This window comes from Mus musculus, chromosome 17, assembly GCF_000001635.26.
Source record: "Mus musculus strain C57BL/6J chromosome 17, GRCm38.p6 C57BL/6J".
Classification (NCBI taxonomy): Eukaryota; Metazoa; Chordata; class Mammalia; order Rodentia; family Muridae; genus Mus; species Mus musculus.
The window spans coordinates 87,009,887-87,037,577 of record NC_000083.6 but is presented as its reverse complement, the minus strand read 5'-3'; the positions used below and the strand labels follow the sequence as shown (position 1 = coordinate 87,037,577).

At 42.1% G+C, this 27,691-nt stretch overlaps 2 protein-coding genes across 2 annotated transcripts in view; one reads left to right on the top strand and one right to left on the bottom strand.

Moving 5' to 3' along the window:
- Positions 1 to 1,769: 1,769 nt before the first annotated feature.
- Cript (cysteine-rich PDZ-binding protein) lies at positions 1,770 to 12,017 on the bottom strand. Its single transcript, NM_019936.3, has 5 exons — positions 11,903 to 12,017; positions 9,814 to 9,879; positions 6,516 to 6,570; positions 3,219 to 3,322; positions 1,770 to 2,600 (listed from the first exon to the last, which is right to left on the bottom strand). Exons 1-5 carry the CDS (start codon positions 11,916 to 11,918, stop codon positions 2,536 to 2,538), a joined length of 306 nt encoding a protein of 101 aa, NP_064320.1. The 5' UTR covers positions 11,919 to 12,017; the 3' UTR covers positions 1,770 to 2,535.
- Positions 12,018 to 12,176: 159 nt separating this feature from the next.
- Positions 12,177 to 27,691, top strand: part of Pigf (phosphatidylinositol glycan anchor biosynthesis, class F) — a 28,143-nt gene continuing 12,628 nt past the window's right edge. The window contains exons 1-4 of the mRNA NM_008838.1: positions 12,177 to 12,280; positions 13,665 to 13,913; positions 15,628 to 15,719; positions 17,061 to 17,177. Of these exons, the coding sequence (NP_032864.1) occupies positions 13,686 to 13,913; positions 15,628 to 15,719; positions 17,061 to 17,177 (437 nt within the window). The 5' untranslated portion in view covers positions 12,177 to 12,280; positions 13,665 to 13,685. The remainder of the gene's footprint in view (positions 12,281 to 13,664; positions 13,914 to 15,627; positions 15,720 to 17,060; positions 17,178 to 27,691) is intronic.

Genomic DNA, 27,691 nt, shown 5'->3' with positions numbered 1-27,691 from the left:
GGCTAGAAATATATATATATGTGTATATGTGTGTGTGTGTGTATGTGTGTGTGTGTGTGTGTGTGTGTATAAAACTGTAGCCACTGTGACTAACCATTGGGACACCTCTCCAGCCCTGACCATTGGACTTTATCAGATAATCTTTACCACACAGAGACGTCATCCAGCTTTCCTATTATTTTCTAACGTGGGCACCTTTAATAGGTTTAAAAAATGTCAGCCATCCTTGAATTCCCAGAGTAAGCCCACACTGGTCACAAAACATTGTTTTGTGTTGCTGGATTCGTTTTCTAATATTTTCCATCTTTGTTCTGAAGATTGCCTTTTAACAAAATTTTAAACTTATTTTCCAGAGTTAAAGATTCATTTCTATTTGTGTGTGTGCAGGAGACTATGGAGGCCAGAGGCGAGGCCGCGAGCCACCATGTAGATGCTGGGAAGCAAACCAGCATCTGGGTAAGAGCTGTGTGCAGGTAACCCCCCCCCCCCCATCCCTGCCCATTCCACTTTTAAAGTCTCACATAGCTAAGGAATGCTAAACATTGTATAGCGTAGTCCCTAAGCTACTTATATGGAGTTCATGGCCTTAAACTTGTAATATTGTCAAGGGTCACCTTTAGCCTGTAATCCTCCTGCCTCTGCTTCCCATGTGTTGATCAGCACACCTAGTGCATATGGTACTGGGAAGCAAACCCAGGGCTTTGTGCACTCAGGCAAATGCCACTGCCCTTGTTTCCACATTTTACACGTTTTATGATAAACTTCTCTGGCTATCTTATCTCAATATTATCTGGGACTTAAGCCTACATATTTGATCTTTCGGTTGCTTTAACTGCAAATATTTTAGCATGGTTGCAAATTAAACCCAGGAAGAGCATCGTTGCCCCCTGGTGGAAAGGCCTACTATTACCACACTGGAAAGTCCCGCGGGGACAGGTCTCACTCAGCTTAGTCCATCCATCCAGTCTCTCCCTGGTGTGTTTAAACCTGTATCTTTACTTCCACTGACTCCCCACTATTTTAGCTCAGCTTCCAACTTTATGGTTATTATTGGGCTATAATCACTGCTTTGAAATAGGCTCAGATTCTACTCTTATGTACAAACATTTAGGAATAATAAAGCAGAAATCCAATAAATCTTGAACTTTAAAAGCACTCAGCTTCATTCACTAAGTTACCTGGGAGGGAAGCAACACCATACAAACTGTCGGACTTTGCTCTGTATGAACAGGCTGATAAGTGATAATCACATGTTAACTGTTTTGTAGGGCGGGGGGGGGGGGGGGGGGGCAATCAGAACAGACCGTCCTGTGCTGGAGGGTAAGGACCTGTGTGAGTACAGCACCCACAGACCAGTGCCGCTGGCTCCTTCATGACTTAAAAACCCCAACACTTCCCCAAATCATAAGTTAATTAAACACAGAAGGGTTTGGTTTTTTTTTTTTGGTTTTTCGAGACAGGGTTTCTCTGTGTAGCCCTGGCTGTCCTGGAACTCACTTTGTAGACCAAGCTGGCCTCGAACTCAGAAATCCGCCTGCCTCTGCCTCCTGAGTGCTGGGATTAAAGGCGTGTGCCACCACTGCCTGGCTAGTGATGTGTATTTAAGATCCTGCTGATGGAAAGAGAATATGCTTTGTGTCTCCAGGTAGGCTGAGGGTTTTAAAGGTGGAACGCCCAACCTAAGAAGGCAACAAGAAAAACTTTCATTTGAAACCTCAAAAATAATCTCCTAGCAGTCTACAGTGACATCATTGAAGACACAACAGGCCAGGGTGCTTGCTTTATTTCTGAGGGAGTGGCAGCGGGGGTGGAGGGATGTTAAGGAAAGACTTGTTTCTTGCTTCAAAGAGCATTCCGAAACAGAAGAAACTTATCCTCATTTGAATTTAAGATAATGCTGACGGAATGCACATCTCTGAACTTCAGTGCCTGGACAGTTGGGCCCCATGGCTCTCAGTCACATGTTGGACTTTAGTGTTAACAGCAAATTTAAGTAAAATATGCAACTTGTCTTAGACTTTCGGCAGGACTGGTCACTAAGGAACCACTCTGCAATAATTTATAGCTCATGAAAATGCACTTAACTAAGGTGCTGCTCATTCTAAGAACTGTGACATTTGTGAATAAATGAGAAATCTGAGGTCTGGATGTCAAGTTCAGAGCAAAGGATCAGTAATTTCACATTTGCAGTAACTATAAATAAATGCATGGATCAGGTAAGAATCATATGGATAATGTTGAGTAGACAGTGCGTACAGAAGTCAGGAACACCTTATTCATTAATTTTGTCTCTTATCTAGTTCAGTACAATGCTCACAAGGAAAACAACCACTTAAGGCAGAAAACTGGGCGTATCATTGCTGTTCAGAACTTTGTGAGAGCAGACAAATCAATACTGATCAACTTCCCTGCTTCAGGCCGAATCATTCATCTTCACACAGGTTATTTTGTAAGATGGACGTCCATTCATGCTATGCCTTGAATAGTTGAAGCACAAAGTACAATCCTAGAGAGTCAGGATCTTCATCAATATATCTACACGGAAGTCTGCTTGTAGTTTTTGGTATCCAAAACCTTTTTGCCACACATCGCACAGATGCCTGAAACACAAGAAAACGTGTGTGAGCAAGCAGTGCAACTGCCTGGTTTATTTAGGTCAATCTAACGCCTAAAAGGTCACTCAGTGGGACAGGGAGGCGGCTCCCCGGATAAGTGCACTTGCTCTGTAATCATATAAACCAGAGTTTGGAGTCCAGCATCCACACTCTCACAAATGCCCATAATTTCAGATCCAAGTGGGGTGCAGACAGGAGGAACCTTGGTTTGCTGGCTTCTAGCCCAACTGAGAAAAAGGCATCTCAGGTTCAGGGAGACACCCTACCTCAAAAGGTATAGTAAGAAAGAAAGACATGGTGCCCTCTTGTGCCTTGTGAGCACACATGCCTAATGCCTAGGTGAGCTCCACATACATGTACATATACATGCACTCAGACAGACACACAGATAAAGGACAGTCAGAGTCTTTAAGAACGTCAAAACATCATAAGAAAGAAAAAGGAATATCCTTTTGACTATAAATTTATTTTAAATTCTATTTTATCTTAGTAAAAAGGAGCATTTGACTAACAATTTATGAAAGGTTATTCCTTTGTTATTTAAAGCAATAGCAAATGAGACAGATTTGATATAAGTAAAAAAATTAAGTTAAAAACGCATACCTTTTTTGTAGGCGCAGCCTTGACAGTAATGAGAACCTGGCTGGTGTACAGAACTTTTACAAATTCTGCAAGTGGAGAACTTATTTTTTCCATATGGATCAAACCTAGAGAATTAAAAAAAAAAAGATAGTCATACAATAGAAATGTGTGTGTGTGTGTGTGTGTGTGTGTGTATGCATGTGTCTTAGTCAGGATTTCTATTCCTGCACAAACATCATGACCAAGAAGCAAGTTGGGGAGGAAAGGGTTTATTCGGCTTACACTTCCATACTGCTGTTCATCACCAAGGAAGTCAGGACTGGAACTCAAGCAGGTCAGGAAGCAGGAGCTGATGCAGAGGCCATGGAGGGATGTTCTTTACTGGCTTGCTTCTCCTGGCTTGCTCAGCCTGCTCTCTTATAGAACCCAAGACTACCAGCCCAGGGATGGTCCCACCCACAAGGGGCCTTTCCCCCTTGATCACTAATTGAGAAAATGCCTTACAGCTGGATCTCATGGAGGCATTTCCTCAACTGAAGCTCCTTTCTCTGTGATAACTCCAGCTGTGTCAAGTTGACACAAAACTAGCCAGTACAGCATGCGTGCGTGTGTGTGGCAGGGGTTCTTTGTATGGCTCTGGCTGTCCTGGTACTCACTCTGTAGACCAAGCTGGCTTTAAACTCACTGAGATTCACCTGCCTCTGCCTCCCAAGTGCTGGGATTATATAAGGGTAAGCCAACTACTAAAAACAGGAGGAAGGACTCCATATGTTGTCCCTCCCCTCCTCCTCCTCCTCCTCCTCCTCCTCCTCCTCTTCCTCTTCCTCTTCCTCTCTCTCTCTCTCTCTCTCTCTCTCTCATGTGTGCAGGGGTAGCTATGGAAGCCAGAGGGTTCGGGTCCTTTAGACTTGGGGTTACAGGTGGTTTTGAGCTGCATACTGTAGGCGTTGAGAAGCAAACTCAGGCCATCTTCCCGGGCCCATTCCCCTCCCAGCTCAGGCCCCTCTTTTGGTGAACCCAGGCTGGATGACCTTGTCCTCCCAATGCTTTTGTCACCAGCACCGAAGCACTGGGGTTACAGGCACGAGCCATCACACCTGGCTTAGTGTTTGCTCCACTCTGAGGGTACAAAATATATATTCTGGTGATGAAACCATGTTTATGTGAGATGTTATATAAAACTCTTGTCAGTAGATCCAGACTGAAAAAGCTTAATCTCAATAGCCAACAATAGATGAATACATCTACAGTTGGTTGTAAAATGAAGCAGGTCCATCTCCTAATGACTCCTCACTTTAACAAGCATTTTCAAGTGACTAGACTAATCCCTTTGGATACAGGGTTTTCAACATGAACATGGTAACCTATAGGAAACACAGGGCAAATAGCTTTATAAGAAACAATTCTCCCAAAACTGACTGTTTGCCTTCCCCCCAAACAGCTATTTATATTTGCTCCATGAAACATCAGAGTCCTAGTATCGTGTTTGGGCTACAGCATGGGATATTCTTTTCTTTAAAAAAAATTTTTTTTTACCTTTATATATTTTAATTTTATGTGTACAGGTGTCTTGCCTGAATAAATGTCTGTGTGTTATGTGGGTTGTGCCTGTGGGAGACAAAAAGGGCACTGGATCTCCTGGGACCAAAGTTAGAGACAGTTGTGAGCCACCGTATGGGTGCTGGGAATTGAATCCAAGTCCTCTGGAAGAGCGCTGTGCCATCTCTCAGCCCCATTGTTTTCTATATTAAACAGACACCTGTTACTTGCTGGTTCATTTGATTTTTAAGACAGAATTTGGCTCCATAGCGCAGGCTGTCACGGCATTTACTATCTTCCCACTCAGCTCCCCACATGTACCATAACGGCTACGTAATAGGTACGTTTTGGAGGTTAGCTTTTCTAAACTGAATCACTTTACTCCCACAAGAGTAAGTAAAATTTTTGTTTCAACTTAGATGTTTAGAGTCCTTTTCTGAAACCACATTTTTATTGTTCTAAAACGACATTTTAACCTCGAAATGAGCTTTTTTCATTAATTGGCAGGAATTTTGTTCTTTTTCTAGAGATTCTATTGTTTTTTGAAATTATGTTTATGTGTGTGTTTGTGTCAGGGTTTCTGCTGCTAAGGCTAGAAGACAGTGCTGGATCCCCTGAAAGTGGAGTTAAAGGCAGTTTGTGAGCTTCTTGATGTCCAAACTGAACTCAGATCCTCCGGAAAAGCAGTGTATACTCTTAACCACTGAGCCATTTCTCCAGCCTCCCAGAGTTTCTTGCTCATTATAAATAACGGTACTGAAAATTTAATGTAATATAGTAGTATACTCTCTAAAACAAGCTAGCTAGAATACTCAAAAATAATAGCTACAATTTAGAAATATCAGAAAAATTTAAGAACATAAAGGAATTAAATATATATGAAGTTAAACAATTCATATAAAGAACTAGTAAAAACTGGCCTTAGAAAGCATCATCAAGCAATGATATATAGTATGAATGGCACTTTATAAAGTAAAAGCTTCATTTTTTTTATTTCGTTAAATTCCTAGGATAATGCCACACAATGACCACTTATTCATCTAGCAAATACCGACTGAGTACTTACTATATCCAAATACTGTTCTCACTACCAAACATGAGCAGTACAAATTCCCTGCCCTTACCAAGCCAAGTATTACAGAGAAAATCCCAGCTGCAATCTGTTCTGGGGAAGAGATAAATGCTGGTAAAGGACCCCTCTCTCAGATCATATCTCAATCTGTGCTGGGGAAGAGATAAATGCTGGTAAAGGACCCTCTCTCAGATCATATCTCAGCCAAGTCTCAAGTAACAAGTCAGGAGGAGCTGAAGCAGCAAACATTCAGTCTTAGGGAAGAAGAGGAAGCTATCATATCATAGAAGACCTTGTGAGAACATGGTAGAGCCCGGATTCTATTCTACTGGAAAAGGAAAACCAATGGAAGGCTTTAAGGAAAGGAATCACGTGACCTTTCTACATGACCATTCTGGCTAATAATCCTTCACTGTGGTAAAAGGAAGCAAGGAAATGGGAGAGCTGTGGGAAGGTTCATGCAAAAGTATAAATTTAATATAATGAAGAAACGTATCAAAATCGGGGAGATTTTGTCCTCATTCTCAGAGGAAAAGGTGCACTTCAGAAAGGGTAAGAAGCTGCCCCATGCTTCAGGTCATGTGACTACAATGACAGAGTCCAGATTCAAACTCAGCTCCAACTCCGGAGCTTATGACTTCTCCACATTTCCTTGGTGCCTTTGATTTGTAGGTAAATTAACAAGTAGATAAGATACTCTCACTCACCTTGCTTTTTTCGAAGTCAAAGCTTTATTTTCGTTCAGCTTCCTCCCACCACTCTCTATATATTAAAAAGGAAAAAGTACATACATATCAGCCAATTTACTTTTGTGCATTTAACATAACATGTAACACCCAAGTTCACTCTTTGACTTTCTATCAATAAACGACCCTGTCTTAGTTAGGGTTTTACTGCTGTGAACAGACACCATGACCAAGGCAAGTCTTATAGAAAACAACATTTAATTGGGGCTGGCTTACAGGTTCAGAGGTCCAGTCCATTATCATCAAGGTGGGAGAATGGCAGTATACAGGCAGGCATGGCTCAGGAGGAGCTGAGAGTTCTATGTCTTCATCCAAAGGCTGCTAGTGGAAGACTGACTTCTAGGCAACTAGGGTGAAGATCTTAAGCCCACAACCACAGTGACACACCTACTCCAACCAGGTCACGCCTATTCCAACAAGGCCACACCTCCAAATGGTGCCACTCCCTGGTCCAAGAATATACAAACCATCACATTCTACTCCCTGGCCCCCACAGACTTGTTCAAACACATGAGTCTATGTGGGGGCCATACTTAAGCATAGCATAATGCAAAATGCATTTAGCCCAACTTTCAAAGTCCTCATAGTCTATAGCAGTTGCAACAATGTTAAAAGTCCAAAGTTCAAGGTCTCTTCTGAGATTCATTCAACTTAATTAACTGTAATCCCCAAAGCAAGGCAGGAAACCAGCTGGGCAAACTCCAAACTCTGCATCTCCATGGCTGATGTCAAAGCGGTCTTCAGATCTCCACTCCTTTTTCATCTTTGTTATATGCAACGAACTGCTTTCTCCTGGGCTGGTTCCACTCCCTGTTAGCAGCTTTCCTCAGCATGTATCCCATGGCTTTGACATCTTTAACATCTTTGAGTCTCTAAGGTAATTTCAATGTTACAGCTTCTTGTTTCAGTGTCTGGGATTCCACTTGATCTTTTGGACTCTTCCTAAGGGCTGGCATCACTTCTCCAGCTCTGCCCTCTGTAGCACTCTATGCTCAGGTTGATCCACTCCACTACAGCTGCTGTTCTTGGTGATCATCCCTTGGTATTGACATCTCCAATACACTGGGGTGTTCCACTCCAACTGGGCTTCACCAATAGTCTCTCATAGCTCTCTTCATGGTGCCAAGTCTCAAATCCTTTGCATGACCCCTTCAGTCCTGGGCCATCAATTGCAACTGAGGCTGCACCTTCACCAATGGCCTTCCATGGCCTCTCACAGTGTCAAGCTTCAGCTGTTCTTCATGACACTTTCATGCCTTCAAAACCAGTACCACCTGGGTGATTCTTACACAATACCAAGTCCAGCTGCAGCAAGAGGTACAACCTTGGCTATCTCTGGAACACAGCTTCTTTGTGCTCCCAGAAAATACTTCCCACAAGATTTCACCTCAGTGATGCTGATCTCTTCTTAATCACTGCTAATTTCTTAGCTCCAGCTAACCAGCATCAATTGTCCCAGTAGTTCCTTCCATTCTTAACTCTAGAGCCAGAGCCACATGGCTGAAGCTGCCAAGTTCTGTTGCTTGCAGGAACTAGAACATGACCCGCTTGTACTATTACATTATCACTGGCTTTATGTTTTCCAAATCCTTCACTGCCTAAGCTTGGCTATCCTGGATCTTGCTCTGTAGATTGACCTTGAACGCAGAGATCAGCATGCCTGTCTCATGGGATTAAAGGTATGTACCACCAGGCCTGGATCTAAATTTAGCTGGTAGGATCTTGCCCCAAGGTCCCACTCCCTTAATCTGTTATTTCCTAGAACACAGGTTTTTGCTCTATTTCACTTCCTAGTATGCCTTTAATACTCGAACCATATATTTTATATTTTTCCTTTCTAAGCTTGCTATGCTTGTTCAAACTTCTCTTTATGAGACTTAACCAGAGAACAAAGTCTCTGCTGGGCTTTTTTGGAACTTCCTTTGTCAATGCAATTAATCTGAGTCTCTTCACCTTAGCCTCAGGCAGACTTTTCAGACAAGGGCAAAAAGTAGCCACATTCTTCACCAAAATACCACAAAAACAGTCTTTATGCCACATACTGAAATTCTTCTCCTTTGAAATCTCTTGGGCCAGGTCAACACAGTTACTCCCAGCAACAAAGTCTTCCAGATTCCTACTAGGATGACCCACTAAGCCCCATTTAAAGCATTCCACTGAGTTCCAAATCCAAAGTCCAAAAATCCACATTCTTTCAAATAAAAGCATGGTCAGGCCTATCACAGCAATACCCCACTCCTGGTACCAACTTCTGTCTTAGTTAGGGTTTTACTGCTGTGAACAGACACCATGACCAAGGCAAGTCTTACAAAAAAAAAACCAAAAAAACAAAACAAAAAAAAAACAAACATTTAATTGGCGCTGGCTTACAGGTTCAGAGGTTCAGTCCATTATCATCAAGGTGGGAGCATGGCAGTTTCCAGGGAGGTATTGGTGCAGGCAGAGCTTAGAGTCCTACCTCTTCATCCAAAGGCTGCTAGTGGAAGACTGACTTCCAGGCAACTAGGGTGAGGATCTTAAGGCCACATCCACAGTGACACACCTACTCCAACCAGGCCACACCTCCCTGGTACAAGAATATACAAACCATCACAGACCCTTATTGTAATTTTTAAAAATCTTCATATAATAGCCCAGTTTTTAATGAACACTGTATAATTGCTTTATTGTTCAGTCTTAAAGTAGTGCTTTGACAATGCCTACACTCTTTTTGTATGTGTAACATCTGTCTACTTTGGTTTTTTTTTGTTTGTTTGTTTGTTTTGTTTTGTTTTTGTTTTTCGAGACAGGGCTTCTCTGTATAGCCCTGGCTGTCCTGGAACTCACTTTGTAGATAGACCAGGCTGGCCTCGAACTCAGAAATCCGCTTGCCTCTGCCTCTCAAGTACTGGGATTAAAGGCATGCATCACTGCACTGGGCTTTGCTGTATGCGTTTAATAAAAAAAAAAAGTAAGGCAGTCTAAATTTGTTTGAGAATGTAAAACTTAGATGTGGGAAGGAAATGTAAACACAGACTTTACCAATCTGAATCAAATAGACATACATTGAAATAATAATTTTACTACTTCTTGACTATATGAGGAATCCGTACATGTAACTCAGATGATGAAGAAAGATGTGCACTCCCAGGAGAACCGAGCCCTCGGTGTTTACTGGGCAAGGTAATCAGCATCTAACACTGCACTGTGCAAAATGTGACGCACCAGAGCAGGGCCACAGCGCTTGACCCAGCTCCTGTCTCCTAACAGCAAACAGTACCTGTGGTGTTCCGGGCACCATCTTTCCATGTGTCTGGAGTGATAACTCTGCCGAGTTTCTTTTCACCTGTGGTCGCCAAGACAGCAAAAGAGAACAGCTGTCATCTAATAAGCAAACTGTGTGGAAATAAAATAACAAAACCCATTTCTTTGCTAACTTTACAATAATAATTTAAAATGATAAATATATTGTATCGCCTAAAGTACATAACGATATGAAGTCAGATTATAGGAGGAACCTACTAATGCCAGGGTAGAAACCAATGAATGAAAACTTAAGATAGTAACAGTGGGCAACAGATACTGGTTCTAAATAAAACTTACAGGACAAAACGATGCTCTAGTAACAGGCTTTAACTGATTATACTTTAAGCAGTTCTGACAAACTTATTCATTCCTCTCTCTCACATTCTCTAATCACCTAGTCTGTACAAAGCACCATGCAAGGTTCTGATGAAAACAAAGCAATTTAAAATGATAAATATATTGTATTTATATGCTCCAAATGGACAGTTACTTAGTACTGTTTAAGTAGGGCACTGTTCAGGGTGGAGAAGAGCACTGGATGCTCAGTGGTATGGATGTGCCAGCTGAGGCCAAACAGTCCTCAAACACCTAACAGAACAAGGAAAAGAAAGCACACTGAAACCAAACTCCCTGGAACTCAGTAAATGCACAACTGGAGAACACGTACGTGCCAAGTTCTAAGAGGTAACTCTAAAAAATTGGAGAAAAGTAACTTTCTCGAATAATGTGTGATACAAGGGAAGACTGAACTGAGGCGGCTGCTGACATTACAGCTTCTGTATGCAAGTACCTCAGTTTACTTACGGGGTGCATGCAATGAGCAGACAGACTGAGAGGCTACAGATAATAAGACCTTAGATTTCTCAGAAGAGCAGAGGAAATGACCTTTCAGGGCACAGCACAAAGGACGGCTTCACAATCTAAATACATTTAAGCCACATTTAATTAACCATTTATCCCACTTTCGAAAAGAATAAAAAACCGTTTAAGAATGGCACAGCTCTGGAGGGGTGTCTGTGTCCAGAGTTCTACATACTGAGGGGCTATGAACAAAATGGGTCCTGTATATCCGCCAGTAACTGAGATGTGGGTTGAATCTTGTCAGAGAAGGCTGTCTAGCCCATGAAAGAGATCAAGAGAAGAAAGTTGTTTTTAAACGAATCATCAGCTTTTGCAGCTACCAAAAAAAAAAAAATTAAATATTTACAACAAATCTTAAGGGTTTCATTGGAATTACTGAATGGTAACTAAAAGGGTTAAAAAGACCTTTCTAAAAGCCAGGGGTGACTACTTAAAGATTTCTTTGGTGGTGATGAGACTCTCTCCTTCACCTGACCCAAAGCTGTGAGTATTAATGAATTGACGGGATGGCTCAAAATATCCAATTTAACTTAATTTCAGATAGCCACTGAAGTAATTTTTAAAATAAAATCTAGCCGGGCGGTGGTGGTGCACGCCTTTAATCCCAGCACTGGGGAGGCAGAGGCAGGCGGATTTCTGAGTTCGAGGCCAGCCTGGTTTACAGAGTGAGTTCCAGGACAGCCAGGGCTACACAGAGAAACCCTGTCTCGAAAAACCAAAAATAAATAAATAAATAAATAAAATCTGTATTAAATGCGGCATGTTTTGTAGTAAGGAAAAGCAGAAAGTCAAGATTTAAACATTATTCGGGACATATTAATAATACTGGAAATTAACCATTGCTTATAATCTTAAGATGTAACCGAGAGCCTGGAACTTATACTTGTGACATCTGTCAACTCTTGATGCTACCAGAAAGATCGTGAAGATCCGATTTAAGCCTCCGAGAGCCAATCAAGAAGTTGTAACGGAGGAGACCCAGAAGGGGCGCGAGGACGACAACAGAAACAAACACAAGAGGCGCAGAACTGAAGCCATTCTCAACACAGAGCGGAAGGCTATGCTTACGGGACAGGCAAGAAGGGCCGAGGGGCAGGGTAGGAAGACACCGGTTACGCCACAGACCAGCAGGGGAAAACCAGAGAAATCCCGAGAGAACTTCTCAGCCCTCCACCTCCCCCAGAAGCAGCCCCTGAACTTACACTTTTCACACACCATCCTTACATGGGGGTGTCCCTGTGCCCTCAGCCGGCAAAGCAGGAGCAGCAACCCAAACACAACAACGCCCCAGCGGAGACGACTTCCTCTTCCGGCTACGTCAGCCCGCTTCCGGACTCTCAGCCCTCCCGCTCCGGCCTATCCCGTACCTAGAAAGTCGCGGGAGGGATAAACGCGAGCTGATGGGCGGGGCTGCTCTCATTATCCCGCCCCTTCTCGTCAACGATTGGCTGTGCGCTTGTGAGTTCCCCCCGCCCCCTCGCTTTCTGGTCTGCGCCTGCGCCAGGGGCCATGCCAGCCTGTAGCACCTGAGGGTGGGAGGCGGTGGTGTCCCCCTTCCCTTCGGCGGGCGGGAGAGTTAGGTAAGCCGGTGGCGGGTTGCTTCTCACACTCGCCCGGGGCGGGTGCAGGTCGCACCGCCGACCGCTGCGGTGACTTCCAGGGCGCCACGCTTCCGGCGGACCAGAGGATGCCCTGCGCTACCGACCCTCTGAGATGCCGGCGTCTATCACAGTCTCTCAGGGGACTCCGACCTCAGGTCACCGGGTCGGCCGCACGGGCTCTCTCTATGATGGCGACCTCCAGTTGCCCACACTGCGCCGTCCGAGGCTGGGACGGAGCCACCTGGGTGGGGTGGAGCTGCGGTCCGCACCTGAGCAAAGGCTGCTCAGGAGGAGGGCTCGGGAGCAGCCAAGCCTTCCGACCCCGTTCTCACGGGATCGCGAGTCCCGAGGGCGGCTTCCCAGGTGTGGTGTCCTGGGTCGGGGACTCGCTCGCCGGTGTCACCTTTGCGTTTGGGTACCGCTCGCGCTCGCCGTGTTAGATGGGTGTTTGCCGGTGGCCTAGGATGGATTTCTGATCGCGCTTCCTGCCTGACCCCGCAGTGGAAGGGAGAATCTGAGAAACTTTCCCCAAGTCTTTTCACGGCTATGCGTTCTTGTCCCGACCCTGGAGGATTTCTTCTTGTTTAAAGAGGCGATGCTTGAAATGGCTTGTGCGTGTGTAACCTTGGCCGTATCTGCTAACTTGTTCATCCAGTTTTCTTAATCAGTATCATTTGCTTTTGAAAACGATAAGTGTGAATGAAATGAGGGCTAATAGCACCATGCCCAGACTTGCGCTTTTACCTTTCCTGCTAGTTCCTCACCCTGCGGTGTGGATGTTACTTTTTGGGCCCGATTTTTACTACATTGTAACATGTGTTACTTTTAAGTTCTTAATTAACTTTAGTCAGTATAACATAGAAACTGTTCTCTAGGTCAAATATATGTATTTAGAGACTGGAAACTATTGTTTCTCCTCCCACTCGCGTTCTGCTATTACCATTATTTAACATCTGTACAGACAGTGTGAGCCCTTAGTGTAGCATAATGACCATCTTAAGATGGTCCTCCACCATTTGCATATCTAAGTGTATACTTGGCTGTCATTTGGGAACTGCAGTGATTTTCGCCAAAAAAGTAAAATTAGTTGCTGGTGTCTGGCACATGTCCCCTTTGTAGAAACCAGTCACAAATATTTAAATTTTTACAGGAATTTTCTTTTTGAGGCTCTGAAAGATAATGTATACCATATTAGAGAAATCTAAAGTAACAATTAAAATCTGCATATGCTTGTTCTGTGTTTTGAAACAAATATGTTGCCCATAGAAAATTATTAATACATGGTTTATATTTAGAGTATTGAAGTGCTTGGGACAATGGAAAAAAAATCATTACATGTTTTTCTTAATTTGTTTTCTACTAGATAGCTACCCAAGAAAACATCATGAAAGATACTGACATCAAGAGACTTCTGTATACCAATCTTTTGTGCGTATTTTCAATTTTCCTAAGCATTTTCATTCCGTCCTTCTTCGTGGACAACTTCTCAGTATTGGAAGCTCATTTGACCTGGCTGTGTATCTGCTCTGCTTCTGTGACCACTGTCAATCTCTTGTCGTACTTAGTAGTGAAACCGAATGTGTCCTCTAAAAGAAGTTCATTGTCACATAAGGTAAGGGTCACTTCTGTTGCTTCACTGGCTTTAGGGTGGAGGTTACAGTGTAAGAAGGAAGTTTCGCTTCGTCCTTATTGAGTGATTTACAGTGTAAAGGGAACCAAGTCTCCCCCGCCCCCACCAGAGCAGTAGCCTGTTACCTTCCTACAGTGTTTGATAGATTCTTGCTGTGCATTCATTGTGGAATTATGACTCCTTCAATGCATCACAATGTGAATGACCTATATAAGCATGGTTTTATCACGGAAGATAACTTACAAGACACTGCAGTTTATTTTCATTTACTTTTGTACATTTTTTTAGGTATGTGGGTGGGCAAATGCATTTGGGGGCTGGAGGACAACTTGAAGTGTTATCTTTAGAAACCCTGTCCGCCTGCCCTGTCCAGGACATTTAATGGTGTGGAGCTTATCACTTAGGCCAGAGTGGCTCTCCAGAGAGCCTCTGTCTCCCCAGTGTGGGGACAAGCAAGCCCCATACCTGACATTTTACGGTGGGTTCCGGGAATCGATTCAGGTCCTTGTTGCTTACTGACTAAACCGTCGCCTAAGCCATTTATATTTTTAAAATACATATTTTTATTGTTTGGTAATTTCATACATGCACGCTGTGTTTTTGATCACATGCATTCACTCCCTACTCTATTCCTACTCCCTGGGCAACTTGATAACCTTTTGTCTTTGTAGTTATAACTTCTAGAACCCTATATCTGAATGGATGTGGGGCCATCCACTGGAGCTTGGAGTTTTCTAGACTTCATTGGAAATTAAGTCATAGCAACTGTTATTTCACATGTGACCTTCCTTGACTAAACAGTTAAATGTTTTCAGATATAATTTAATTTTTTCTAGAATAGTCACTATGCTATGACATTTGACAATTATGTTAAATTAAAATCTCACTGAATACTCAGTACCGTGTTTAATTCCCTGTTAGAACATTTTAAACACACATGTACACGCACATAGACACAAAATATATAATTCTTTTTCATTTAAAAGACAAATATCACACAAATACACGCTACCCACCATACCAGCATAAGAGCCAAAAGTGATTTCTGTTTCTGTAGTGTGACTGTGACATTACTAATACTTAAGAAATATTGATAACAGTGTTGAGGTACAGAAGCCACAGCGACCTTATTATAGAAAGACCCACGAATCACCTACAAAAAAATAATGAATGCTACACTTTTTTTTTTTTTCATTTTAAAACAAAACTGGGTAAATTGCATCAAAAAAGCAAAACACTAATTTCTCAAATCACATTCATATTACAGAATAGACAATATTAAAAAAACACAAAAGACTTGAACATCTACTAATAGGCCTATGCCTAGAACGTGATCTGAACGTTCAGACGATGTAATTCCAAATCACATATTAACATTTTAAATTGTGTACATACGACACAGCTCTCATGTTGAAGTCAGAGGGTAGGTCTTTACTTCATCATGTGGGTCCCAGTGGTTGAAGTCAGGTGATCAGCCGTGGAGGCCTTTCCCTGCTGAGCCTACTTGCTGGCCCCATCTTTTAAGTTTTTCTATAGTCTGTTTTGAGGGCTGTGTATGTGATAAGACATGTGATCCAATTTGAGGTTATCCAACAAAGAATGTTCAGCTATTTCAGACATCATGGAAACAAGTTTTATTTGTATGTAAAGTGGCAAAAGTTATGGCTTTTTAGTTATCTTCTCATTTCTCTCTTAGGTAACGCGAGCTTTGAAATGCTGTGTCTGCTTCCTTATGTCTTGTTTTCTCCTTCACATCATTTTTGTTCTATATGGAGCACCACTAATCGAGTGAGTTTTGGATATTTACTTTAAGTTTATGTCTTCCTGTATGCATTTCCAAGTGATATGCTGACTCTTAGCAGCTGGAGGAGAGCCACGGTGGGGTTGGTTAATGGATGAAGGTAGGGAGCAAGCTAGGGAATACCTGTCATCGTCCTGTTTTCAGTGCTGTCGTTTAAAACGTCAACAACTAAATCTTCATAGGTTTTAGCTGTTAGCTTTCTGGTACCCAACTGTACATTGTAAGCAGGGCAGGTTAACATCATTACTGCTGTAGTAATAAGTGTATGGTTGTTAAAAACCTCTAGATGTCCAGCCTTTGGGCATTAAAACACAAAGTGGTCATCTACAAAATTGTATTTAACAACCTTAGGATCACATTACCAAAAATTAAAAAAAAAATGTGCCAATGCTGTAAGTAGGTTATGATTTGGGAGGCATTAATAGCTGCCTCTGGCCAAGGCTACAGGCCGGACACACCTGGATGTCTGCAGGCAGCTCACTATTGTGATATGTGTAACCTGGTCATAGATAACATTTCAGTGATTCAGAAATGTCATTCTAAAGTAGCTGAGGCTATTTTCATAAGGGACATAGAAAATAGTATTAGTATTATCAAATACTAATGTTTATATTAAAATTTAATAGTGTTTAAAACTGAACCAATTTCAAACTAGTGGAAGCTAAATTCATAAATATTTCTTATATGAGACATTTCAATTTAGCAGTGATTAATGATGATGGTGAAAGGAGTGATTTTACACACACACGTAGCTTCAGATGCACACACACGCAGACAGACACATTATATATACAGACACATTGTATATACACATTAAACTAATGGATTGTTCTATGTTAGGCAGAGCAGGAAAGTCTTGTCTTGGAAGATGGTTTCAGTCTATCCATCAATGCAAGGACAGTGTGTTCCATAGTTCAAGATTTTATCAAAATGCAAATTGTTAGACCTCAGCCATAAACTCTTGAGGTGAAACTTGCTGATCTTTAGTCTCTTCATGGAGGGGAAAAAGGCAGTTCAGCTTTGAGAGTTCTGGAAACTGATAAGAAAGAAAGCTAATTATCTTTTTTTTTTTTTTTTTGCAAAAAGGCCTTAGTATGAATCTTCAGATTTTTAACATTTTGAAGTCTATGATTGGAACCAGGTAATTTGGCTTGTAGAGTAATTTAATTGAATCCTTATTTAGTGGGGCTCAGGTAGTTTTTTGAAGTGAAGTATAAAGGAGATCCTGGAGTAGGGAGTGCACTTTTACAACAGTGAGTCTATGTGCTGTGTGTATGTGCACCGCTAAGACTTTTGAAAGGTAACAGTGTTTTGTTTTTTTCTCCTAGGTTGGTGCTGGAAACGTTTTTATTTGCAGTTGTTTTGTCTACTTTTACTACAGTACCTTGTCTCTGTTTGTTAGGACCAAACCTCAAAGCATGGCTGAGAGTTTTCAGTAGAAATGGGTAAGTTTACAGTTTACACTTTAGTGATGTTAGTCGTTTAAAGGAATTAGAGAAGTATTTTCTATTTGTGTCAATATACTCATCCTATGAGCGTTTCTAGGCAGTGCCTGGCTCTCAGGGATGTCAGAAAGTGCCAGTGTGGTTGGAGAATAGAGGTGGAAAATAGCAAGAGCTCTAGACAGTGATAGCCACGGCTTCTCCCTCTACATTAGCAAGATGAAGTACTACAAATATAATTGTTCCTAGCATTTCATAGTGCGAAAATGAAGTTCATAATCTACAAGTGCTTAGACTAACAATATCTTCTTTGGTATTTTTCATGGTAAGATATGAAAGAGCAGGTGTTCCCAGATTTCAGGTCTATAACTACCATATATATTTTCAGCATGGCTAGGATAAACATTTAGCTTCCTTAAAGCCCTTGGAATGATACATACTAAAAATGGTTAATTTTTAACTAAGAAAGCCAGCTGAGTTAGTTCTCATGGGTTTGCCCTATTTGTGACAACAGCCAAACCCGGTGAGCATTTACTCTGTGTTCCCCATTATCTAGCCCTGTGTGGGTTCCAGAATGCTCGGAGTACCCCGAGGACCTTGTCTGTTCAAGGGCTAAGAGTGACACAAGCCAACAGTACGAGACTAAAAGTATATAAACCCCACAGCCAGTGCTGGAGGACTAGGGGAGGAAGTAGCAGAGAACGGGGCTGAGAGAACTGACTGATCTCTGATGGGATTTGACAAAACCTAAAAAGGCAGATGCTTTCTGCAGGGTGTTGAGGGGGTATAAAAACTGAAGTAAGCTTGGTATTGTTTGTGTCATTTGGAATTCAGCTGTACAGGAAGCACTCGGGATGGCTTCTGCATAGCCTGTCTCTATAAATTACATTCGTCTTTGGGAGTGAATATTAGTCATTTTATGTATGTGTGTGTAGCTTTGGTCTTGCTGTGTTTTATTTATTTTCTGGAACTGCTGACTAATCATGTTTCTAGGAACAGAAGCATAACAACTGAGTTTCCCTCCCCTACATTATTACCACGGAATCGCCAATGGAATTTATTTATTTAATTTGAAAAATTTAAAAGTGGAAACTGGCTGAAACTTTAATGGTTTATTTAGATTGGTGATTTAGTCAGCTTTGAATTTTGTGTCTAAGTTATATATTTGCTGGACACATTGCCATCTGGTTTTATAGATCCTTGTTCTGTCCCTTGACCTATATGTTCTAAAACCTGCTGTACTTTGCAAAAAAATCCGTCAGCGAAGACCACCGAGATTTTGTATAGGAAAGGATGGAGTGAGAGACATCTGCTCAGAGACTTCTCTAATGACACGAAAAGAAAAGCTAGAAACTTAATAAAATGGTAGCATAGTTTTACACTGAAATGGTTCAAAAACATATAAACATTACATTAAACAGTATTTTTCCAGGAAAAGACTTGAAGTGTGTTCCTTGTCAATGATTGTGAAGCAGTGAGAGATGGTTGCTGGAATCTGACTAAGAACTAGCACCAGATGTGGGTGAACAGGACTCATGATACATGAACTGAACTGATACAGTGGGGACACAGATGGACTGATTATTAGTTTATTTGTGTATATATATATGGGTTCTGTTGTTCCATAGGGCATGTGTGGAGGTCAGAGAACACACAGTTTTGGCAGCTGGTCTGAGAGATGAAACTCGGGTTGGCAGGTCTTTCCCTGCTCTAAGTCAGGGCTTCTGCTGCAGTAAAACCCTGACTGAAAGCAGCTTGGGGAGGAAAGAGTATTTAGCTGACCTCTTCCACTCACACTTTATCATTGAGGAACGTCAGGGCGGGAACTCAAGCAGGGCCGTGGAAGAATGTTGCTTATGGGCTCCGTCCCCCTGGCGTGCTCAGTTTGCTGCCTTATGCACCCCCTTGCCCAGGCATGGCACTGCCCACAGTGGCTGGGCCTTCCCAAATCAATCCAAGAATGCCCCAGAGGCTTGCTTGCAGGCCAGGCTGTGGAGGCACTCCTCACCTGAGGTCCCTTTGTCACGTGATGTAAGGTTGGGTCAAGTTGACAAATAACTAACCAGCACACCCACTGAGCTATGTTCACAGTTCATGGGAGACACCATTTTTAAAAATCAATATTAAGATATGATTCACACATAAATGTCACCTACTGAAAAAGTATGACATAATGGCTTTTAGTGCAGTCACAGATATACATACCTGTCACCAGAGTCATTTTTAGGATATTTTCAGTACCTCAAATAGAAGTACATTCTTATGTCCTTATTGCTGCCCTGTTTCTGTCCCTAAGTGACAGTGAGTCTTGTTCCTATCTCAGTAGAGCTGCCTCTACTGGGCATGCCAGACAAATGAGTCCTGCAGGTTGTGATCTTTTGTGACTGATTTCTTTTACTTAGCATGTTTTCACGGTTCATTTGAGTTGTAGCATGTATTGATATTTAATTTCTTTCTCTAGAGTGTTAGAGATTAAACCCTGGGCCTCATGTATGGCAGCAGGCAAGTAGTCTAACCAACTGAGCTATATTCTTAGCACTACTTAGGTTAAACAGAAAACCCACCAAGGTTAAAGCTTGTGTACAGGATACAACATTTATGTTCAAAGTTGGAAGGTGGAAGAAATGGTCACATTGATCTCTGAAGAAGGCAAAGTTTATGAAATAATGGTTATCTCTGAAGAGCTAATAGAGAAGCTAGACACTTCTCACTGAAACTTCTTAGCTAGCTTGTAAAATTTGAGCTTTACCCACAATGAGAAGTATGAGTTATTGATACTGAGTTATAGATATTGAATTTGTTCTTGGTTTCTGAAAATTAGGGCTGTAATAGAGGTTGCTGGTTGATTAGATGCCACCAAAAATCACTAGACTATAAGAGCTACCCTTGCAAAATTTCCAACATGCAACTAGTTGAAGGTAATCAGTAAGCTGATAGAGGACTGTGGTTAAAAAGTCAGTTTGTATAAAAACCATGCCGTTTACCAGCCTATGGGATATATGACACAAAATCATAATGAAATAAAATCAAATAAGAAACAGATTCTAGTAACTTTTTTCATGAACTTTGTGTTGTTCTTCAGAGACATTTCACCACATTCTTTATGAAGATGCTGGCCATCTTGCAGGCTGAGTCCTTTGCTCTAGCTCCATAGTCAGTAAGCCACGGAGCTGGAACTTGGATTCAGAAAGAAGCAGCTTGTAGTCCAAGGTCAGAAAGTGGATTGTGCCCTTCGTTACACAGTGGTCATCTCAGACAACCTGCTTCACTCCATGAATTCTCATATGTAGTATGATCTAACTAAAGCGAATATGTGCTCTTCAGGGTTATTGCAGAGTGAGGAAGACAATCAAATCCAATAGCAAGTGTTTGTTAAGTGGGCTAACAAATACCAGCAGCATCTGTGTACCACTTTTCCAGCCCGGACAGTTTGTCTCAGTAGTTACGGTTGGTTTGAAACAGACCAGCAAGTGCAGTACTTAGATACTCAGAGAGGAGTAAGGCTCTGCCAGCTAATTCAGTGTGATGGGCACATGGACCTGGTCCTGGGTGGAGCAGAAGGCATTATGGCTCCACATTCGTTAGTGTGGTTACCTGCGATAAAATGAGCCTGGGATGCTGAGGGTGAGCAGGCCTACTTTGAACTGACATGACATCCCACCCAGCTTCAAATCAGTATTAACACTTTGTACTCTTTTAACTGAGATGACTAAGTTTGATTTACTTTTATTCGTTTATTCATTTTTATGTATATGAGTTTTGTGCTTTCATATATGTGTGTGCCACATGCATCCCTGGTGCCAGGAGGCCAGAAGAGGGTGTTGGGTCCTCTGGGACTGGAGTTGTAGACACTTGTGAGCTGGCATGTCAGAGCTGGTAGTCAAAGCAACCTGGGTCCTCTGAAAGCATCAGGTGCTCTCAGCCACTGAGTCCTCTCCCACCCATGGGTTCAGTGCTTGTCTTTGCGCACTGGTGTACATTCGGGGCTGAGCAGATGACAGTCAGTCATGTGTAGACTGAAAGCTAAACTTTTGACTTTGAAGATTGAGAATTGCATCCTGAAAGTAAAAGATCGACTCTGATGCTTTTGCAGTTTAGACACTTAATTTCATTATCTTAACAGTTATCCTTAGAGTTATTCCAGAAAAATAAATGAAACCAACTCTAAGGGAATGTTTTGTGAAGAAACTGAAGACAACAAGTAATTTGATTTCTTATTTGTATGCGTAATATTGGATGTACTTGGTTTGTAAGTTTCCTACTGTTGGTTGCCTTGTTCCTTAGCACCAAGTGTGCTTCTCTTACTGTGTGCTAATGTGCTGAGTGCTCTGTCTACACATACACCTGCTTGCCAGAAGAGGGCATCAGATCCCTTTACAGATGGTCATGAACCACCATGTGGGCGCTGGGAATTGAACTCAGGACCTCTGGAAGAGCAGCCCCTCTTAACTGCTGAGCCATCTCTCCCTCCTGTGGACTTTCTTATAAAGGAGCATAGTAGTTACCTATCATAGACCTATGTTTTGTATTGAAGTTTGCTCTTTGGTTTGTCAGTTCCTTTATGCTGTTTGTTAAGTGTCTGATATTGGTCATTTGAGCTAAAAAATGTTCCTTGTCAGAGGTCCTGTCAAGGTGGGAGCTCTCAGTAATGCCTGCTCTGTAGATGAAATAGCCACGTCTGGTTTTGTCATCTCTATATTGATAACAGATTTTATACTGAGGAAACCACCACAAACATTAAAAGTGAAAGGGGAGTAAATGGCTAAAGATGTACACATACAAAAATAGGTACCTTATGTAGCTTTTACTTTTTTCTTTATATTCAATACGTTTTGTGTATTCTTCTCTATCTTCTAGCAGTGTCTTCTTGCTCGGCTCAGCGCACCCTCTCCTGTCTCAACTCTCATCAGTTGTCTTCTCTTTCCACTCTGCTCTCTGACCCTACTCTTCTGTCTCCTGGAACAGCCTCTCTGCTACCCCAGAGCCCTACTCCCCCCTGGACCCTATTTCCCCCCAGCTCACCCTCTGCTGGCTTTTTATAGCCTCTCCTGTTCCCAGAATTCCAAGATGCAACTGACACTGGGGGGACATAGGGTCTTTTAAAGGGTCAGGCACATAAAATAAATTCTACTACACAGTTGATCTAAATGTCGTCAAAAAACGTAGTTGCTAAGAGGCAATGAATTTAATATTCATTCATTGGGGAAAGCCTATATTTAATTGTGTAAAATGTTCTTAGTTACCAGGAGGAGTTGCACCCCTCCATTCTTCGAAATCTTTAAACATGTTTTGATGAGAACATATCTAAAGCACATGTGCTTACTGTTAATTTCATTCAGGTGGTTGGCACATTGATCTATAGAAGGCACTCAAAGGGCCTTATTACAGTTGATGTTTGACATAGGAATTTCAGTGAAGTCAAATAATATGGACAGGTACTTAGGCCTTTGTCATAAAGAGTGTTCTATATCATTTTCTTTAGTTACCTTAAAAGTTTATTCAGAGAATAATAGGCTATTTAGTCTGTTCTCAGCCCTATGATTTATGTACAAATATTCTATAATTAGGACATTGTTAGCAGCAATCACACACTTTTGTTGTGGAAACCTGTGAAATGAGAACAAGCCAGTGTTGGTCCTGCAAGAATTAGTTAATAGGAATTTGCCTGTTTCAGTTTCTTTCTCAATTCTTTCTTACAAAAGAATGTATGTTATGTATGTACTTTTTACTCTAAGTAGTAAAATGTGTAGATTTTGTAGTAAAAGTATGTAATACTAAATATAGTTCATGTTAAAAACTCAAATGATTAAACAGAAGATTAGAGAGCCTAGTAACGCTATTGAAGGGGCAATAATTACAGTTTATGTACTCTAATTTTGTTTCTTCGTATAATATGCAACTTTGAAGCAAAATTAGAATTTTGTACTGTCATTTACTTTATTCCCCTGATGCTATGGACACTGCTGTCTGTGCACATGTGTATGATGTACCACTTTTTGCCTAGCACATCTGCACAGCACAGTTATCTAGCTTTAAATGAAATGAGACCTCAGCTGTGTTGTTTCGACCATGAAGGTGCGTGGTTATGCTGTAGTATAGACAGCGGGTGCTTCTGGTTATGCTGTCGTATAGACAGCGGGTGCTTCTGGTTATGCTGTCGTATAGACAGCGGGTGCTTCTGGTTATGCTGTCGTATAGACAGCGGGTGCTTCTGGTTATGCTGTCGTATAGACAGCGGGTGCTTCTGGTTATGCTGTAGTATAGACAGCGGGTGCTTCTGGTTATGCTGTCGTATAGACAGCGGGTGCTTCTGGTTATGCTGTCGTATAGACAGCGGGTGCTTCTGGTTATGCTGTAGTATAGACAGCGGGTGCTTCTGGTTATGCTGTTGTATAGACAGCGGGTGCTTCTGGTTATGCTGTTGTATAGACAGCGGGTGCTTCTGGTTATGCTGTCGTATAGACAGCGGGTGCTTCTGGTTATGCTGTAGTATAGACAGCGGGTGCTTCTGGTTATGCTGTAGTATAGACAGCGGGTGCTTCTGGTTATGCTGTAGTATAGACAGCGGGTGCTTCTGGTTATGCTGTAGTATAGACAGCGGGTGCTTCTGGTTATGCTGTAGTATAGACAGCGGGTGCTTCTGGTTATGCTGTCGTATAGACAGCGGGTGCTTCTGGTTATGCTGTCGTATAGACAGCGGGTGCTTCTGGTTATGCTGTCGTATAGACAGCGGGTGCTTCTGGTTATGCTGTCGTATAGACAGCGGGTGCTTCTGGTTATGCTGTCGTATAGACAGCGGGTGCTTCTGGTTATGCTGTCGTATAGACAGCGGGTGCTTCTGGTTATGCTGTCGTATAGACAGCGGGTGCTTCTGGTTATGCTGTAGTATAGACAGCGGGTGCTTCTGGTTATGCTGTAGTATAGACAGCGGGTGCTTCTGGTTATGCTGTAGTATAGACAGCGGGTGCTTCTGGTTATGCTGTAGTATAGACAGCGGGTGCTTCTGGTTATGCTGTAGTATAGACAGCGGGTGCTTCTGGTTATGCTGTCGTATAGACAGCGGGTGCTTCTGGTTATGCTGTCGTATAGACAGCGGGTGCTTCTGGTTATGCTGTCGTATAGACAGCGGGTGCTTCTGGTTATGCTGTCGTATAGACAGCGGGTGCTTCTGGTTATGCTGTCGTATAGACAGCGGGTGCTTCTGGTTATGCTGTCGTATAGACAGCGGGTGCTTCTGGTTATGCTGTCGTATAGACAGCGGGTGCTTCTGGTTATGCTGTAGTATAGACAGCGGGTGCTTCTGGTTATGCTGTAGTATAGACAGCGGGTGCTTCTGGTTATGCTGTAGTATAGACAGCGGGTGCTTCTGGTTATGCTGTCGTATAGACAGCGGGTGCTTCTGGTTATGCTGTCGTATAGACAGCGGGTGCTTCTGGTTATGCTGTCGTATAGACAGCGGGTGCTTCTGGTTATGCTGTCGTATAGACAGCGGGTGCTTCTGGTTATGCTGTCGTATAGACAGCGGGTGCTTCTGGTTATGCTGTCGTATAGACAGCGGGTGCTTCTGGTTATGCTGTCGTATAGACAGCGGGTGCTTCTGGTTATGCTGTAGTATAGACAGCGGGTGCTTCTGGTTATGCTGTCGTATAGACAGCGGGTGCTTCTGGTTATGCTGTCGTATAGACAGCGGGTGCTTCTGGTTATGCTGTCGTATAGACAGCGGGTGCTTCTGGTTATGCTGTAGTATAGACAGCGGGTGCTTCTGGTTATGCTGTAGTATAGACAGCAAGTGCTTCTGGTTATGCTGTAGTATAGACAGCGGGTGCTTCTGGTTATGCTGTTGTATAGACAGCGGGTGCTTCTGGTTATGCTGTCGTATAGACAGCGGGTGCTTCTGGTTATGCTGTAGTATAGACAGCGGGTGCTTCTGGTTATGCTGTAGTATAGACAGCGGGTGCTTCTGGTTATGCTGTAGTATAGACAGCAAGTGCTTCTGGTTATGCTGTCGTATAGACAGCGGGTGCTTCTGGGTACAGACAGGTGAGGCTGTGCCTCTTAGGGACTCTTCTGGTGCTGTCCTTGTTGGAGGTGGCAGAAAACGAGAGCTTCCTTCCCTTGTGCCTTCCTACCCTGATTACTGAGAAGGAGACTAGGTCACTGTGGTCAAATTAGTCTAATCATCATATCATTAACATTCTGTGGTTAATTTACTATTGCATGCTGTTATCACATTTTCACAGTTGTAAGTAAGGTGATATTTGTTTTAGCAAACTTGAGCAAGGGGCTTTTTGTTTGTTTGTTTGTTTGTTTTTAACAATTGAAAGTAATGTGAGGTACATCTTCGTTTCAGCAAAATTTAAGCAAGAGTTGCTGTAAACTAAATTCTTGAAATAGAACCCGGGATCAAAGGCAGCTGGTTGACACTGTCCAACTGAGATCTAATACTAAGATTCTAATACCGCTCCATAGATTTTTCTCACCAACACAACAGCCGTTCTCCGACTCATTGTCAGGTCTCCTTGCTTTTTATGAATCTACAGGGCTGCTTCCTACTGGGCCTCTGCCAAGGGCGCAGACGGTACCATAATAGCTTCATCTGGTTTCTGAAGGATGCATAAACCCCGGCCAGGATTTTTTTTAAAGTTTGAATCCTGGATCCACCATTTACTACATTTAGCTGAGTATTACTATTGAGTCACAGAGAGAGCATCTACCTTGTTCTTCTCCATTCTTTCCCTCTGACTTAGAATTTTTTTAAAAAAGGCATAAAATAACATCCAAGGTTGAAAATACAGATTCATAATAGGAAAAAATAGAGCCAGTTAAGATGGGAAGCGGCACCAAAGCGAGTTTACTTGTCGTATCTGAGCAAACAGTAGCCAAGACAGCTTGCCCATGGGAAGAGTGAGCGAGAGAAACAGAAGTGGTACAGCAGCCAGGAAGGGAAGGTGGGGCTGCAGCAGAGCAAGAGGCACAGGAAGATGAGTAATGTGATGTGGGAGAAAACGGCCCTGCTCAAACCAGGCAAATCTCACACGGTCTACCAGAAAACATGCTATTATGCAGATTAATTTAATAAAAAGAGCAAAGATGAAAACATCAGCCAAAATGAAGACCAGATTGCAGAATCAATGCCATAAATTCAGAACCTAAACCACATGTATAAAACATACATTAGAAATATCCAGAAGCAGCTGAGTAGTGCACACATTTAATCCCAGTACTTAGGAGGCAGAAGCAGGCAGATCTCTTGAGTTCAAGGCCAGCCTTGTCTACATAGTGAGTTCTAGAACAGACAGGGCTAGGCAGAAAGACCCTGCCTCAAAAACAAAACAAAACAACAAAAGAAATATCAAGAAGTATAAAGCAAGTTAGAAAATCAAATTTTAGCATGAAGGAAAGGTTTGATCTAATCAGAATGAATAAGGGATACAAAAGGAGTCAGGGAGGATAAAGTCCTTAGAGAACATGAGATCCAGAGAAGAGACAGAGGAGGATAAAGTCCTTAGAGAACATGAGATACAGAGAAGAGACAGAGGAGGATAAAGTCCTTAGAGAACATGAGATACAGAGAAGAGACAGAGGACAGTCGTTAATGTGCTCCTGTGGTGCAAGGGAAGTTTAAAGAGAGTTCTGACTGAAAGTTATTTATCTTCTAAGTGGCTCATTATGCCAAGAAGATAGTAGAATGAATGAGGGATACAGAGGTGAGGACACTGTAAGAGTAACACGAGGGGAAGCGTGGAAGAAGCGGAGTGGAGAAGATGTAATTCCCCTAACAGCCTCACTGTTTCAGCTGCCCTATGTTGGAGCTGTCTGTCTTCTCAGGGGCTCCCTTTCCCACAAACTTCCCAAAGGCACGGTCTTATCCAACAGTTATAAGTGCAGAGAGAAATGAAATCTTGAAATATAATACATGAAACATTTTTTTCTATAGGGTATAGAAATTAGAGGAGGAGACTTCATTCTGATTTTAAAGCTATGTAAGTTATTTTTAATAAATATGTTTTCTTAAAAATACAGGCTACAGAATTTTTATAGTTTTATAGATCTTTCTTTCTTTCTTTCTGTCTTTCTTTCTTTCTTTCTTTCTAACGTTTATTGTATGTAGGACCACAAACACTCATGGATATGCCAAACAATCAAAATTGAAGTCAACCTCGTGAATATTTGTACTTTTTACTTTAATAAGCAGAGGTCGGTTACGAATGTGCTAGAATAATGAAAGGACTGTGAAGGGAATTGTTTCTTGCCACCAATGGCTCTGATCACATTGTTAGCTTAATTAAAATCCTTCAGTGGTTTCTGTAGCATGACTTTAATGCAGTCTTAAGTCTACTGCATTGAGATACCATTTCACACTGGCTAGAATGACTATAATCCACAGATAATTAGGAAGATGTAGGAAAAATGGACGCTTCACACATGACTTGAGAAAATCAAATGTTTTGGCTACTTTAGGAAACTATTCCTCAAATGATTAAACAGCAGGTGACCTGGCTATTTCTTTCTAGGTA

Excerpts from the sequence above, each read along its gene's own strand:
- Cript (NM_019936.3), bottom strand. Across the intron at positions 6,571-9,813 it reads TGGTGCCCGGAACACCACAG|AGAGTGGTGGGAGGAAGCTG; the intron begins GTACTGTTTGCT and ends TTTAATATATAG. Across the intron at positions 2,601-3,218 it reads AGGCTGCGCCTACAAAAAAG|GCATCTGTGCGATGTGTGGC; the intron begins GTATGCGTTTTT and ends CTTGTGTTTCAG.